General features: G+C 44.7%; 1 protein-coding gene across 1 annotated transcript in view; it reads left to right on the top strand.

Moving 5' to 3' along the window:
- ADGRL3 (adhesion G protein-coupled receptor L3) overlaps positions 1 to 17,436 on the top strand; it is a 519,229-nt gene that overhangs the window by 445,852 nt on the left and 55,941 nt on the right. The window contains exons 14-19 of the mRNA XM_084516776.1: positions 1,319 to 1,502; positions 2,321 to 2,443; positions 4,530 to 4,738; positions 5,431 to 5,607; positions 15,747 to 15,956; positions 17,061 to 17,281. Coding sequence (XP_084372902.1) covers positions 1,319 to 1,502; positions 2,321 to 2,443; positions 4,530 to 4,738; positions 5,431 to 5,607; positions 15,747 to 15,956; positions 17,061 to 17,281 — 1,124 coding nt within the window. The remainder of the gene's footprint in view (positions 1 to 1,318; positions 1,503 to 2,320; positions 2,444 to 4,529; positions 4,739 to 5,430; positions 5,608 to 15,746; positions 15,957 to 17,060; positions 17,282 to 17,436) is intronic.

Here is a 17,436-nt window from a genome sequence, read left to right as displayed (position 1 = left end):
CCATTCCCTCTAATCCTATTACTAGTTATCTGTGAGAAGGGGCTAACCCCCAGCTCCCTACACCTTCCTTTCAGGTAGATGGAGAGAGTAATGAGGCATTTGTGCCATGTGTTACTATTGTAATGCTCTTCCTTAGAATTCTGCTGGAGAACAGTCAGGAGTAAATACTGAACTATTTTCATTAAAGTGAGCCATGGAAGGTACTTTAGGCTTGCAACATGTAGAAATCCCATGGGAATGTCTTTGCTTTGAAGATCAGAGGTATGGGTTTGATGACTGTGCTTTCAACACGCAGAAAATTGTTGAGAAAGGCGACTTCATCTCAAAGGGCAGGTTGGATTCTGTAGTCAGCGATAGATGGTAATGGAGGTGTTTCTTTGTGGGGCAGGCCTGCCTCATAGCTAGACACTAACCAGCAGAAGAAAACACTGTCAAAGTATATTATTTATCTCCGCACTATCAGTTTCACCAGCTGGTGTGGCTGGTCTCACCGAAAATCCTTGCCTGGAAGACAGCTGAGTCGGTTCTGCTTAGTTACTAAGCAGAGGTCTAAGGCTGAGCGAAACCTTCAGGTTGGGTAGGCCTCTAGCGCTGTAATTTAGCGATCACAAGGCCGGCGTGGTTCCGTGTGACCCTGGATGTGCTCCTAGATTAACCCGTGGGAAGCTCTCCATGGGAAGGCTCTTTGTGTAGGGCAGCCCGGGGCGCAAGGTGCACCACAGGAGGTCCTGAGGTTGTTACTGTGGGGCCGGCTCCTTCCTGAACGGAGCAATTTGAAATGTCACGGCTTATCAAAGTCTCTGTGGGGGCACCTGCTGGTTCTCTGGATGAAGCGGCGTAACTCAACTATCTCTGCATCGCCGTGACAGCCTGACAGAGGTTATGTGATGGGAAGTGTTCTCTATCGAGCCTAACCCATGCAGATAGTTCCTGAATAGCTTCCATGAGTGCCCCAGCCCTGCTTCCGAATTCTGGTGCAGCCGATAGCAGCAACCTGCTTCACGAATGGGTTTTGAAATATATTTTCATGCACGTTTCCTTAGGGATTTCTCCACCCCTACTCTGCCACCCCTAGTTCTTAATTCCTTCTTAATCTGAGCACAGCCTGCGTTAGAATAAAATCAAGACCTCTCCTTCTCGTGTCCAATGCAGTTAATGTTAACTAACTCCATTTTAGGCTGCCCTGATGGTCAGGGAGAGAAAATGTTGCCCTGTCCCTATAAACTAATGTGTGTGGAGGAGGGAAATGAGTGCATGTCAGAGGTCTCGACTTTAGGTTTGCTAAAGTCCTTTCTTACTCAGCTCCTCTCCCTTGCAGGCCATGGTGGAGACGGTGAACAACCTCCTGCAGCCACAGGCTCTGAATGCATGGAGGGACCTCAACGCAAGTGAACAGCAGCGAGCAGCCACCAAGTTACTCGACACCGTGGAGGACAGTGCCTTCGTGCTGGCCGATAACCTGCTGAAGACAGACATCGTCCGGGAAAACACCGACAATATCCGTAAGAAGCAGAGCCCATAAATACTGAGAGCCCATAAATACTGAAGGAGAGAAAGGGCTGGGGAGCCTGGTTTCTGTCTTGGCCATACATTAACTGGAGAGCAATCTGTTAGATGTGGCTTGGCATTTTGTCTGGAAGACTTAGAAATCTTTCCAGAAGAGCCTAAAGGAATAAGGCAACTCTCTACCCTTGAAATCCCATGGAAAATGAACACCTAAGCTGCCTTTATTACTCCTGGCTTTAAGTGCAAAATATCTACTAGGGCAATGAGAGCATCGCTTCACAGGGAGATGGTTCACTGTAATGCAATTGTGTTTCATTTCATACAAATTTGTGTCTTTATTTGGCTGATTGTTGATTTTAATTAAAAAACAAGCATGATGGAAAGCACCAGCACTCCCACTGTGCATATGTAAAATGAGAACAACTCTTCTTTCTTTTTCTATGAATACAGATCCTGAGCACTGATAACATTTACAGAAAGTAGCAATCGCCAGTGGCAAAGAAGTAACATTTTCAGATTTTCATTTTAACCATTGTCCTTAATATCCTGAGGTTCTTGTTTACAAGAACTGGTTGTCTTTTGTGTTCCACAGAGAGTAGAATTTATTTGCTTTTTTTTTTTAATTAAATTTAAAACTTCTTCAGGGCAGAGATTTAAAAAGAAATAGGAGTCCAAACAGAGTCTAGTGTGAAACACTGTAACTTGATTCCTCTGCTTTCAGGTGGTCTGGAGCACCATTTTGTAACTTCAAAGTATTGCGCAGAGGATTGTTTCAGTAGTGATTTTTCTTACTGTTGGTCTCTTTTGCATACAGAGCTGGAGGTTGCGAGGCTGAGCACAGATGGAAATCTGGAAGATCTGAAGTTTCCCCAGAACCTGGGCCATGGTAGCGCCATTCAGCTGTCAGCAAATACCTTGAAACAAAATGGTCGAAATGGTAGGTCCAGAACCTCTGGCCATGCTGGCTTTCCGAATCAGTCATGCTTAAGGCATTGTTTATGAACAGCTTGTAAACATTGTTTTGTGTTTAACCAATTGTGAGCACAGTATTAATCACTGTGTTAATATTTACATTAATGTTAATGCCAGCTTCCCAAGCCCTTAACTGCATGCTAAGCTGGCTGACAAGGAATGTATTGTTTTGCTGAGTGACTGACAGCCTTCAAAAGCATTACGTTTTGGTAAAAATGCACCAGATCCCTAAATGATGTTTCTGTTGGGGCACTGTGCTGAGTCCAGAAAAGTCCTTTTAACTACTATTGTCTGCAGTGGGAGCCTTTGTACAGGATAAGAGGCTTGTTTGAGTAACCTGTTCCACAGTGGGGCACTCTGCAAGTATCTGAAAAGAGAGGGAAGAAATAATAGTAGCAAAAATTAGTAATAAGCCAGTGTAGCAGGAAAGGTTGATTAACTGTTAAGAGTCTAAATCTTCATTGCCTCTCTCTCTGTAGCTTATGAAGCTACTGATATACCATAAATTAAAGATGATGTTGTACGTGAGCTGTCTTCAAGCTGCCAAGTCATTTATTTCCAGATCAGGAATTTGAACAGACACATTTGTTGATTTCTCCAGCCCCACTGTAGACCAACTTCAAAGTGCCAGGCTTTCTACTAATGGGCCTGACATGCTCCTATTTATGCGTTCCTTTAAAGCTTGTACTTCGTTTGGGTGCTTTACCACTCTGCAAGGAGTGTGCATTCTATGGGGGCTGTCTTTTCAACATTAACCTGTGCGTAGGGGGAAAGCACTCTACTACAGACTTTGATCACTGTAGGCAAAGCATAGAATGATAGGACATTATTACAGCCAGACCAGTTGCATTAAAACTGCCAAAATTTCTGACAATTTTTGAGAGAATAATTTGGTCTGGGGGTTCAGAAAGAGAGCTTTGCCATAGAATTCCTTGATGGGATTTGGTACTTTTGTATGTATGATTTAAAGAGGAAAGTTTCATTTAGAGTTGGCGTAAAACCCAAGATGAGTAGCAAAATTGCAGTGGAATGTGTATTTCACTCCACTAGTGGACTTCGGAGTAGATTAAATAAAAAATAAAAAAAATAAAAAAAAAAAAAAGAGAAAGAGAAGTTTTGTTGGCAGCAGGGAAGGGAGAGTCTGTATTTCTGAGCATGATATCAGTGGAGTTCTGGTCAAATCAGGAGACTCGCATCAATTTGTACCAGCTTTACACCCACGCAGAGATTGCCAAAGACCTGGGAATAAAATTGTCATAGGATTTAGGTTGGGAAGGGCCCAGCGTCATCAGTGCTTCACCTTCTGCAGAAGCTGGGGTGAAACAAAAGATGCTTCCCCACAGCTAATATTTATAAGGCAAACTAATCACATTTGGTTCTTATTTGTAGTCTGTGAAATAATGTGCAAAACTGAAGGCAAACTGGATGGTCTCAGCTTAAAAAAAACGGTTGGTTGTATGTTGTGGGGTTTTTTCTGCAGGCTCCCTGCAGGTGGATTTTTATGGAAAGAGGAGCTATCAGATTGGCAAATTTCTGCAATTTCTGTTTTATCCTTCATGTGAGATTGGAAGTGTGTTGGAAAGTTTTGGATTTCTTTTCCCAGATTTGACCCCACACTTTCTGAGGTTGTCTTAATGTATTAAAGGACTTTGCACTAGACTAAATTATATTATGCATATATTATATATTATATTATATGGCATCTCCATGGCAGACCGGAATGAAATATGTTTCCCAAACATTGCCAGAGAATAGTGTTATGTCAGATGGGAAATGGGCCACCTGGCCTCTTTTCCCTGGAGCCCATTACTCCCACTTATGCCAAAAATAAGCCCACCTTTGCTTCTGCTCTTCTCATCCTTGGACCTCCTCTCACACCTCATGGTGCTCATTGGAATAGGCACGAGAAGGTGAATTTTCATATGCCACATCTTGGTCCTTTCAACGTTTTCTCAAAAAAAGTTTTAAAGTTGGTTCAGAGAAGAAGTTTGTTGTCTAAAACAAAACCTAGTGCGATGACCTGGATATCGAACTTCTCCCTCCCCTTCTAGGTGAAATCAGGGTGGCCTTTGTGCTGTACAACAACCTGGGCACCTATCTCTCCACGGAGAATGCCAGCATGAAATTAGGAACAGAAGCAATGTCGACTAATCACTCCGTCATTGTCAACTCACCTGTCATCACGGCAGCAATAAACAAAGAGTTCAGCAATAAGGTTTACCTAGCTGATCCCGTGGTGTTTACTGTCAAGCATATCAAGGTGAGTGAGTTTGAAAAGCTTTTTCTTTTTTCTTTTCAATTTCTAAAACAAAGTGCCACAAAAGTTGGCTGATCTGAGGCCCCCAGCAGACCTTGATTAGATTTAGAATTATACATTTTTTCCTCTGCACTTTGTGTTATTTATGGTGAATGTCTCTTTTACATTGCATTAATAAAAGTAACGAAAGTCTACTTTGAGCTGATGTCCATTGCTCAGTTGCTGACACACGTCATTCTGTAATTAAAAACTAACAATATATTAGAATGGGCCATAATGTTATTTTATCATGGTGGCAGGGGATATTAGAGGAAAGTGGAATTACAGTGAAAGAGGACAGCTAGTCCTATTAGCCAAGCACAGTCATTGCAAAAGTTGATTGCTTAAAGCAATTAATTTCTCTGCTCTGCAATGCAAATGAAGCAATCTGGTTTTTAGAGCTGAATTTAGTCTATGTCTGAAATTAATCAAGAACAAAGAACTAAGTTTGCATTAGCAAACAGAGCAGCAACAACCTAACTTTCTCTGGTGTCGACAAGTAATACTTGACATCTAAGTCATTGCTGATTATTTATCTAAAATTAAAGGGTAAGAGTTACAAAATGCCTCTGGGAAAAAATAAATAAAGAAAGAAAGCATTTAGAAATCTCTGAAACCCTATCATTTTACTGCATTTACTCATTGCTTCCTTGCAGCAGTCAGAAGAAAATTTCAATCCAAACTGTTCATTCTGGAGCTATACCAAGCGTACAATGACAGGGTATTGGTCCACCCAAGGATGTCGCCTCCTGACAACTAACAAGACACACACCACGTGCTCGTGTAACCACCTAACCAACTTCGCAGTCCTGATGGCACACGTGGAGGTTAAGGTAGGCATTGCAAATTCACAGGCTGCCAATGGACTGGTCAGAAAAAGTGGCTAATGTAACACAATTTATGTGTGACCCCCACAAAGGGCAGCTGCTCGGGGAAATTGCTGTGTGATGGCAACTCACACCAACAAATGGTGGGAAATACCTCACGTAAACCTTCTTTCTGCAACATAGTGAAAAAGGAGACAGTCACACCTATGCGAAGGCTGCACTGAGCTCCTGGCATGGGAAGTTCAGAGCTACAGAAGACAAGTGAGCAGAATTGGCCATTAGTACCACATCCTTTGCTTTACTGGTCCAGAACATCTCCTGGTAGTGGGACAGGATCAGACAGAGCCTGCCTTGTGGGGTGTGAGTCGGGTGCCCTGCTTGCAGGGCAAATACAATGCTGCAATTATTTGTGAGGTGCATGTGTGGAGACGTTTTTTCCAGCCACCAGCTAAAGATACGTTCTCTGTGTCTCACTATGTGGCAGCAAGCTATGCATAAAAAGGAAGCTATTATACCATCCTGTCTGGATTGTCCATTCACCCAAGGCTTCTACATGAGCAGTTAGTTCCTTTGCCTGCATTTAGGTCTGTGGTGTAATGCTGGTTTCTCACACGACTACCCCCACTGGGGCTAATGAAGTTACTCCTGAAAATACGGGATTTTCAGTTGGGATTATTTTCAAGAACAGGATAATGGTTGAGTCAGTCCTCCATGTCCTGAGCTGTCTTGGCACTCTTGAGTGAGATTGAAAACAATCTCACCTGATGTAGAAAGAAGAGAAAGCCCTGATTCCTGAAGGACTTTGTCTTCACAATTTTCTGTATTGTAGTGTCTCCATTTTGTGTGCCTGGCACCACTGCAGAATTCACTGTTTTGAGATAGATCCTGTAGGAGCTTCTGTGCAGGCAGAATATTTCAGAGCCACTTCCATGGCTGCATAACCACAAAAGCTATTATAATTTTAAAAGACCTTTTCTTAAATAGTCTTCCAGTGTCATTCCTTTGTATATTTTTGTTTCACTTAATAATCTGAAGAGGAATGTGAAGAGCTGCAATAAAATATATATTAAAGCACTGTCATGCATGACCAAAGCTCTGCAAAAAAAGAAATGAGAGCCTGGCGGCTCATTTGCCACAACAGCTGGGTCCAGCTGAGAAGGACAGGATGGATCTGCTGCTGCAGAATGACATATTCATTGTATTCTGCAGGATTCACTACCAGTCCAGGAGATGTGTCATCAAATGGCTGTGGCATTATCCTGGGGGTTGTCTGAAGAAATGCCCTATTCAGAGCACATGCTTACAGGATAATGGTATTGAGCAGTCTGAATCCGTTTTTGCCAGTTTCCCACAACTGCTTGAATTTTCACAAGCAACGTATGTTTGTCTGGTTATCGCCTGCCTGGATTGAACAGATATACCTGAGTCACCGAAGTCAGAGGTTGCACCTGGGAAATGCAGATAGCTTTCCACTCCACTGGTGTGAATGAACGTGAGCTGTACTGCACGGTGCAGATACGGGCTAGCACTGAACAGGTCCCTTCCCAAACTTCACGTAACTGTTGAGTGACCTCCCTGTCCTTATCTCAATCCTTGAGGCCTTTTCTTCATATTTTCTCCCCCTTTTCCTTTTAGGAGAAGGAGTGAGAGAGTGGTTGTGGTGGAGCTTAGCTGTCCGGCTGAGTAAAACCACCCCAGGTGGTGGTTTAAAAATAAATGGGGATTGTTGTCATCCATTGACTCACACTCATATCTTGCATGCATACTTTACTGTCTTTTTGTTGCCTTGTGTTTTGTACAAAAAGGCATTCCTTGCCTCAGAGACTTTTTAGTCATCTGTGAGATAGGACGGTCCTTGGGGAAAGGATGCTGCGTGCTAGTGCAGGACCTCACACAGTGGCGTTCTGGTCAGTGGCTAGGGTCCCTAAATGTGACTGGCATATACACAATTAATAGTGTTCTGGAAATTTTGCCACAAAACCAATTTTCTTCTGTAATCGAGGTCTGTAATTTACTGACTTGAGTTTGATGGGGTTTTGGAACCGTAGTTTCTTCACTGTAATGAGTATTCTCAAAACCTTACCTACCAGGACTGAGCACCACACGGCGTGGCAAGTGGACATCTGAGTCCTGCTCCTTAATCAAAAGGCAGTACCAATCTGACAAGTGTCATTTCTGGTCATGAATGATCTCCCTCCCTGATAGCATGGCAAAAGAGCGTGTTCTCCTGAGGAGACCTCGGTGGCTGCTCTGGGAGCTGCGGGCTGGGGTTTAATTATTAGCAGTGCGTATGTGGCGAGGCGGAGTGGGAAGGTAGCACCGTTGAGCAGGTGATTGATGGCCATCTGGCTCCCAGCGTGACACAGCAATATGTCTTTGTCCAGAGGGGCAGAAAATGACATTGGCTGACCATGGGTGGCAGGGATTTATTGGTATGCATCAAGAGACCAAGTTGCTGGTATCAATTCCAGTCTTAATAGGGCTTCATCAAGGGGAGGAGATTTTACTTTTGAAGGTGCTTTCTGCCTGTTAAAATACGTTGGGCTCGGATTTGCTTATGCTCCCCAACAGAAAGCCTCCCTGCAGACTTGATTTACATGCACAGTGACTTGGAGGCACCTAGAAGCCCCCCTGGAAGTGATTTTGTTTTGGAAAGCATGGCCATGGAAAACAGGCACGCCTAGAAAAATCCTACCTTAGATATTCTTCTCCAGGACCAGGACAAATATATTTCAGCAGGGTAAGCAAAAGTGCCCCAACCCAAGGGCCTGTTGTGCACACAGTCAGGGTGTATAGCTGTGGGGAAGAGCAACGCACCACAAGTCAGGGTCCTGTGTAGCATGGGAAGAGAACAGCATGCATGTAGTGACCTGTGAGCACAACTTTGCCATGCTTCCTCCCAGCAAGGGTTGACCTTATGGGCCCATAGTGGTCCTTGCCCTTTTGGACAATTTTCCTGAGAAAATGGGAACCTCTTTGTGAGAATGTAAGACTTGGAAACAAATCCCTCTTTTCATCAGCTGGGAAGTGCATTTGGCTCGTTTTATAGGAAGATTATTGCAGTCTCGTGGATATTTTGCTAAATTATGAGATGCATTCAACATGGGTGAGGTCTATGTGAAATATCTATCAATTGCTTGTATCAGTGAGATGATCATTACGATTTTTAAATGCTATAAAAACACAGAGGTTCCCATGCCATGGGAGAAAGCCCATAGTTAAATAAGCCATTCTTCCTATGTAATTGCTGCAGAGTTACTTCTCAGAATTTACAAGCTGTTTTTCATATAAGCTTGCGCTTTGCATCATAATAATTATAGCAGATGCATCTTAAATGTACCATGGGAAAAATATGCAGCCAGAAAACAAGTTCAGAGCTAGTGGGAAAATGCAATTAAAAATCACCCAAAAAGGAATAAACAAAGGTACCTTAGGGTTGATAAATGTTGCTTATCAGTGTGTAGTGAATGCCAGAGCTTACTTTTCTTTAAAAAAAATATAAAAATAAATAAAACAAAAATGGAAAGGGAAAAAAAAAAAAAAAAAGAAAGGTGTTTTAACTCTAGCAATTAATCTGGAGCTTTTAAATGTTATTCAATACCACACACACATTACATCATGCTAATTATTTGGGGAATGGAAGCATAAGGCAAGCTGGGGAGAGAAAGGAATAAAAATATATGAAGTCTAAATGGAATGCAGTGGTCCATTGCCTAAAGCAATACAGCCATTTCAGATAAAAAGAGCAAGCTAAAGTTATTGCAGTGCTGTCTTATCCATATATTAGCACTTGTGGGATTAAACAGCAGTGAATGAAAGCAGAAGTGGGTGAAGGATTGCAAAAACACTAACTGCAGAATTAAATTACTGAAACCGTTATATGATGAATTTTGCAAGACAAATCATTTTGTACCATCAAAAGTGTTATTTCTCAAAAAAAAAGGTATATTACACGTTGCAATACGTAACTTATTGTAAGGTTATTAAATAAGAACTCTTTTAATTAAGCAGAGAAGTTATTAAATCTGCTCGTCTTGAATGAGATTTTAAAATTCCAGGTACAGCAGTATTTGAGTTTGCGTTAGGAATAGAAATCTGTGACACCGATGAACTCCAAGAATAAGATGTAAAAGGCACAGTCAGTTATATATTGCGTGCTGCTGTTGCTATGAATGTTTTACCTACAAAATGATGTTAGCATTTGCTTAGCCTCTCTTGGAAAACTACCCAAACCTTGCTGTTAAGAATATCTAGCGTGCTCTCTGACTGCCCTGCCATGAATCACAGAAATTATCTGTGGTGAACCTATCAGGTCAAGTAATCTATGCCTACAGGGTCGATTCAGAGTGGTAACCGGTGGCAACCCTTGAGCTTTTTGTCTAGGTAGGCGAGTAAATCACTGCAGGGAGTTCCTTGAGTTCCCCACCCTCAGTTTAACACGTACTTTTTGAACTGAGCTGCAGCTCTGTCTTGCTAGTCCCAGTTCTGCCAGTTGGACTTGCTTGCTGGTCAGCATCTGGGCATTCCCTGAGGTACTGACACAGATCTGATCAGGTAACTTTGGGGTGTCTAGCCTGAAAAAAAAAAGTAGAGTCTGGCTTCAAAAAGATCTTGGCTGAACCGTGGAATCTGCTGCGTACTGAATTTGCAGTTTCTGAGCTCTGCACTTTCAGGTGCCAGAAATTTGAGCACACAGAAGCTTATCAGCCGTGGCTTCCTTTCCCACCAGTCCAGTGAGTATTTATTTACTTAGGATCGTCCTTCTTGGCTCTCTGACGTGTGAGCTGTGGCTAGACCCTCAGTAAGGAACTGTGTCGCAGAGTGGGGGCTGCATCACCCCTCTGTTGTAAAATTCACCATTGAAATAGCTCCTGTTCAGAAGCACTAAGCCTTGTCCTATTTATTGCCACCACCTTCCTTTCTCACTAAGTATAAGGTTCAGGGCAAGCTCCCCCTTGGTCAGATTTTAGGCTGTGAAAGACAGGCTAAATGTGCATCTCTTTGATCTTTATCCCTCCAGTCCAATTCATCCTACCATCCCCTAAATAAAGTCCTTAAGTTAGGGAGATTGTTGTGCCTTGATCATATTTAGGCTGAATTTTTCAGGCTCGCTGTGTCTTAACCACTTGGATTGCTCTTTGGCAACCAGTTCGAGTCACATTTTTGAAAGAGGTGAATGAGGTGAATAAAGACAGGGAAAGATTATGCTTTGGCTCTTACAAGAATAAGCCGGATGAGGTGGTGGATGAGAGGACACACAGCTTGTGCTGTTCGTTAGCTTAGAAAGTGTAGCTGAGTGCCTGAGGACTGAAGGGAAGGTCATGGTGTGGCACAGCCATGTCCCAGCTGCCTCCTGGAGCTGGGCTGGGTAAGGCCATCAGCGTGTGACAGCAGAAGCTGCTGGTGCTGTGACCAGATTTTGCTGGGAATTCAAGCTAACGAGCCAGCAGCTTGGCTGGCTAGACATCTGCAGTGTGAGCTTGGCACCGCTGCCGTAGCTCATTTCTTGGGCTAGAGCTGCCTTATGAGTAAGCAAAGCTGTGCTGCTTTACTAACTCCAGCCAGCATGGGAGAGGGCCAGGACGTCGCGATCACCGGCCCGAGCCACTTCACACAGCCCATGCTTCGCTGCATCACACAACGGAGTCTCCTTGCCACAGGGAAGGTGCAGCAGTGCCAGCAAATGAGACGGAAACCCCCAGCTCTTTCCACACCCTACATCCACAGCGTGGTCTGTAATGCATGGTGAGGTGAGGTCTGCACCCATTTAGCTGTCTGTATTTCAAGCCTTACTTCAAACGGCCGCAGTCAGGAGTCAGTGACACTGCACAGGGGCTTCAGGTGGCCATGAAGTTCTTCTGTTCCTGGGTTAGATCCTGGCAGTGCCTGTGACAGCAGGACAGAGACGTGCTGCCTCTGCAGAGTACGGAGCCGGTGCTGTGTCCCTGTGGAGCAGAGGGACAGAAAGGAGGGGCAGGATGGGTGCTGGAGCAGTGGGATCCCTCCAGCTCGTGTCCTGCATAGCCATGGAGAGGGGAAAGCCCCCTTGAAACCTCTCGTGCCTGCATACCCATGGCAAGTGGTGCCATCAGGCAGCACAGACGTGCCCCAGGAACCCTTGGGGTTTCCTCCCGGTCTGTGTAGCCCAGCTGACACTTCTGGCGTATCTACAAAACCATTTGCTTGTAAAGTAAGTCCTTTGTGCTTAGCCACGAAGCATTACAGTGAAGCTGTAGCAGTAATCCTCTCTTGACACCAGCGATGGGGAAAAAGGGCAGAGGGAGCCCACGCGGCTCTGGAGAGCTACAAATCTGAGGAGCAGCATTAGCAACGTGCAGGAGTTCAGATCTGTCCCACTTGGGCCTCTGCCCAGCCCTGCTCTGCCAGCTCCTGCTGGGCACCAAGGAGTCGTATCTGAGCAAGTCGGTGACACTGTGTTTTTATTTACCGCTTGCTTATTCCTCCACCCCCAAACATATTACTCTTTCCTTTCCTGAAGGGACAGATTAGGCAAAGGAATGTGTCCTTTGCTGCTGGCAGCTCAGTTTGGCTGCTGTTTTCTTCTACTGATGTTTTTAATAAGGGAGGAAATGGCTGTTCATCTCGGGGAGAGCCAGTCTGTCATAAGCCGACGTTCCCTGGGATTTGTTTTTATTAGCTCAGCTCTGGTGTGCAGGCACTGCCAGAGCTGCTCATTGATTTCACAGCCCGGATAATATCTCGGCTGCCTGCTCACCCTGTTGTGGTGGCTACCACAGCGCTCCTGCAACTCCTCCTGCAAAGCTTCCCATCACAGCTCCCTTCCTCCAGCGCTCTCAGCTCCTCTGGAGCAAAAGCAGGGCTTTCTTCCAAAGCCAGGGAGCTCTTCCTACGCTGAGATTTTGGGTCAGGCTCATGCCCAAATTGCAGATGTAAAACTTAATTAATTGAGAAACCCTTTGACTGAAGTGGATTATTTTATTTCTGTTTTTACAATGCTCCTGCAAACTTTGCTGCTGGCTTTTAAGCCTGCCCTGCAGTTACGGAATTCAAAGGAATAAATCCACCTGGGAGGTTTCGCACAGTTTACTTACGAAGCTGCTCCTAGGCTGAAAATAATCCGTGTGTCAACGTATCTTTAAAGTTAGCATCCTTTTAGCAGTAACAAAACTCAGTGGCTTGCACGCTGGGTCGTGTAGCACCAGTCTTGAAAGTCATGATGTGTTCAGGCAAGTTGGTGTTTGATTGATAACTATCAGAAAATTGTCCCTCGTCCTGACATCTGTCATCTCCCATGGGCTCTTCTGGTTGCCGAGGTCCTCAGGAGGTTATTGAGAAGCACAAGTTGACTGTTACCAGCACACCGATGGTTTCAGGTGCATTTCACGTGCTTTAGGGACCTCAGGGCTTGCAGAGTTCTGGAAGGATGTCATTAGTGCCTATATCAAAGCTATTCTGTCCTTGGTCAGGGAATGCTTGAGCAGTGCTGGGCAGGAGCAGGGGAAGGAGAAGAATTTGTTGTTGGGTGGGTCTCTGTGGTCAGGGTAATGGGCTCAGACATGATGCAGGTACAAAACCGGTGCTTCTCCAGCCCTCACTGCCCTGGGGATTCTGCTGTGGCACCCAAAATTGGTCATCCCAAACGAGATGGAGCACACCTAGCCTTTGAAATCTGTCCCACTTCTTCTCTTGGACTTTACAAGAATAGCTGCAAAATCTTTTTATTTATTTATTTATTTTTGCCCTGAGGAGTTTTTAAATTGCTCTTGTTCCCAGTTTATTGTTATTATTCCTCCTTGTTTGTTCTTCTGCGAGTTTGTGGAGGTTGGGGAGGAGGTTGTAATTATGGAGAAGTTGTTTTCATGGTCGTTTCGCAGTACTCCAGGGATGGGTGTGATGTACATAGAAACAGTATTAACGTAGCAATTAATATTAAAAGGAAGAGCGGTAAGAGTGATAGCAGTAACACAGGAATGAAGTTGGCCTTCCTTGCTAAGTAGGGCGAGCGTCGTGGGCAAGCAGCCCCTCCCTGGGGTTCATGCTCTGTATGGCTAGCAGGATTCCTTTCCAGAAGCAAAACCACCTGTAATCCTGCATTGTGTTTTCGTGTCAGTAGAACAGTGATTTCTTGATAGAAGTGCAGGAGCTGAGACCTTGTGAGGTTTGCTTTGTGCAGAGGAAGATGCTCTGAGAGGGCTCCTTGTGCCAGGCTAGCTTTGTCTTGGAATATGCGAGGCTGTGCCATTGGCCTTGTGTCACTCAGTCTTCCAAATCCACATGGTTGCCTTCTCCTTACATCCACCCACCTACCAGTCCCAGAGCCTTCTGTCACTTCTGCCTAGCAGGTCCATCCAACCAGGTGAGCTGGCACGATTGCTCAGGGAGATGTTATCTTGCTATTCCCCGGCAGCCTCCGATGAAAGAAAGAGTGATTTGCGAGACACGATGTTTGCATTCACATTTTTTTGCTCTGAGTTAAGAGGGCTGGATGAGCTGGAACAGCACCGAGGTAAAGCAACGCACAGCCACCAGGAAAATGATGTGCACTTCATCTCCTTGTTTTTCTGGGTGCTGCTGAAGTAGCTGGATGTAATAGGCATTGCTATCATGGTCTGCAAGAAGCACGTGAGAATTTCTTGCCTCTCTATTGTACTCGAGACAACCCCTTCGGGGAGTCTTCCTGGAAAGAAAACTTCCATCATGGAAGAGACGGAGGGGAAAGTCGCTCCCCTCCTTTCATTATCATTTGATGCCTATCACTCACGCTGATAAAGCCAAAGAGCTGAAAGGTTTGAGTTGCTGCTCACGGGTGCTGACATAGCAGAGCGTATATCAGGAAAGGCCTGACATTTGATGTGGCTTTATCATTGGCAGGCAGGCAAAGAAAATGGATAAATTAATCACCTTTTCCCTCCATCTGTCATAGGCTTTTATCCTACAGGGAGGAAAATGTTTCCAGTTTGTCCTGGCTTTTTTGAAGTGTGACACTATTGTATTTGCCAGCCTATATAATGCCGAAGTCATCAAAATGCCAGAAGTGGGGAGAATGTGAATAGCATTTACAACACAAGCTGGTGGACCACAAAGCTGGGTTTCAAGGCTCTCTAGTCTTGTTGAAAAGGCCCTGGAGATTTCCAGGCAATCTTTCCCTCAGCTCATTGACTCCAACCACTTAGCCCCAAGCAGCCTCCTTGGAACTCACCATATATTTCTCATTTCTTATTTACATTTCACTAAGTAACGATATCTCTAATTTCACCGCATCTGGTGGAAACCTGTGGAGTCACTGGTGACTTTTACAGCCTTAGAAAGGTGGCGGAATACCCTCGGTGTTAGGGTCTCAGCAACCCTTCCTTTTTTGGGGAAGTAAATGCAGTGCAAGCCCAGGAGCAATCCAGAGATTTTTTGGCAGAGATAATCAGCAGAGAGTCCAGAGGTTTATCAGCAGAACCTGCAGCTCTTTGCAAAACTTTGCTGCTGGGTTGCCCAACTCGTCCACTGCATGGACACGTTTGCATGGTTTGGGATAAATCCGTGTTACAGTTTCAGCGCAGGGAACTTTCCAGACCATCTTCAAATTGCTGTTCTGTTTCAATTTAAAACAAAATTAATGTGAGAAGTGATGTCTTTTCTTCTGGGTAGTGTTCCAGGGTACAGTCGGACTTCCCAGGAGTTTTAAAATACAGGGTTTCAAAATTCCCTTCTCTTTCCCAAGTGAAAAGAAAGACAAGACATTTAAGCGATCTTTTTCTGTCCAAACCCTTCAAGTTCGTCTACCTCTGTGGATGTTTAAAGAGAGTCTTTTTTCACTGTTGGTAAATGGCTGTAACCGACTCATGGTTTTCATCTCCACAATGTCGTTCATATGAAACATTTTTACACCTAATCAAAGTGTGTGATGGTTCTTTAGACACTGTGTCCTCTTGTTTGCCATGTTTTTATGAAAAATGGAGCTCGTCCTAAATCGAAAACACAGCACCATACCAGCTGCTAGGAAGGCAATTAACTCTATCCTAGCCAAAACTAGTCCCTTGTGCCACAGCTTGGTGACTGGATAAAAATATTTGGGGAAGTGTCTCAGACAACCTCACTCTTTGCCTGGGATGAATTAGAAATCATACAGCATGTGACTGATCTTTTTTTGCTGTTGTTTGTTTTATCTCCAGCACAGCGATGCAGTACATGACCTGCTCCTGGACTTTATCACGTGGGTTGGCATCCTGCTGTCACTCGTCTGCCTCCTGATCTGCATCTTCACCTTCTGCTTCTTCCGTGGGCTGCAGAGTGACCGCAACACGATTCACAAGAACTTGTGCATCAGCCTCTTTGTAGCAGAACTCCTCTTCCTCATTGGCATCAACCGGACTGACCAGCCGGTAAGAGGCCAAGCGCGTTGTGCTCCCACTGCAGGAGGGAGCAGAAAGTGCTCTCTCACCTCTGCATATAGGATGTTTGGTCATGGAGTGGGATATATTCCAGTGCTGCCTTAATCTCATGCATGAGTCCTTGCAGGGTGAGGTTGTTAATTGGAAATCAGATCTTAATTACCAAAAGAAGACCAAGATGCTTGCTAGTATTAGCTGTCTTGAGATTTCTTCCTGGATGAGTGGGAAAAGTTATTCCCTAAATGATGCCTTTCTGCATCTGTTTAATTCTAGAAAGCATGTTGCTGTTCAGTTTTTGAAAAGAAAAGGCCTTCTTCGTAGAACTGGAATGGATTTTTCACAGTCTTTCCAGCTTTTCAAATCCCTTTGCCTAACTCCCTTCCTCTCAGTATAACTGCTTTTTTGGGAAGCCCCCGGTGCACATCCGACTGTGTCCGCAGCACCCAAGGATATTCACAAGGCATGTTGACATTTGGAAAGTCACACAGGCAAAAATAGTCGATGGGGAGAATTTGGGAAGCAGAAACACAGCCTTTGTGAATTTACAGACAAAACCCCAGTGTGTTGGGGCGGTTATGATCTAGTCTGCACGCTTCTGCACATGTATGCATGCATTCATGACTCTGTCTGTCAACACACACACCAGTCTGAAAGGTAAATATATGTATACACACATGCACGCTCCCTGGAGACACACTGGAAGCTGAGGGTCTGACTCTGAGATTGCAGAAACGATGGAAAAGGTCTGCACTCATTTCAGAGGCTGTATGCACTTTGTTTGTACATAATGTGTGTGTATGTGTTTAATCAACAGGTTATAAAAATGTGCTTATACTACACACATCTTTATATGTTTATATGCCAGATTACGTACATACCTCCTTTTGTGTATTTGAATATGGTTTGTATGCACAGATGCGTCGCTCTGGAAATAGTTCTTATACATTTCCCAAGTGAAAAAAAAAAGTTCTTACTTTGGAGATGAACTCCCTCATTCTTATTGAACTTCCCAGCCTGTCTGCATGTAATCTTGACTGTTGCCTTAAGTTAGCATAGCACAAACACCTTCTCTTGCTCTTTTAAACTTGTCTGCAGATTGCCTGTGCTGTCTTTGCTGCCCTCCTGCACTTCTTCTTCCTGGCGGCTTTCACCTGGATGTTCCTGGAGGGGGTGCAGCTCTACATCATGCTGGTGGAGGTTTTTGAGAGTGAACACTCCCGGAGGAAGTACTTCTATTTGGTCGGCTACGGCATGCCTGCACTGATCGTGGCTGTGTCAGCAGCAGTGGACTACCGGAGCTATGGCACGGACAAAGTGTGAGTGGGGCACAGCATTGCTTGGCTCTGGGCCGGAGGATGGGAGAGGGGAGGGCAAAGGGAAGCCAAAAGGCTGGAGACCCAGCTTTTGAAAGCTGCTTGTGCAGGCAGCGCTCAGCTGGGATGCATAGCTCTGTGTCTCCCAGTGTAGTCCG

The sequence above is a fragment of the Aythya ferina genome, assembly GCF_964211825.1.
Source record: "Aythya ferina genome assembly, chromosome: 4".
NCBI classification, from domain to species: Eukaryota; Metazoa; Chordata; class Aves; order Anseriformes; family Anatidae; genus Aythya; species Aythya ferina.
Note: the sequence above shows the minus strand (reverse complement) of the source record. Positions and strands in the feature narration are given on the sequence as shown.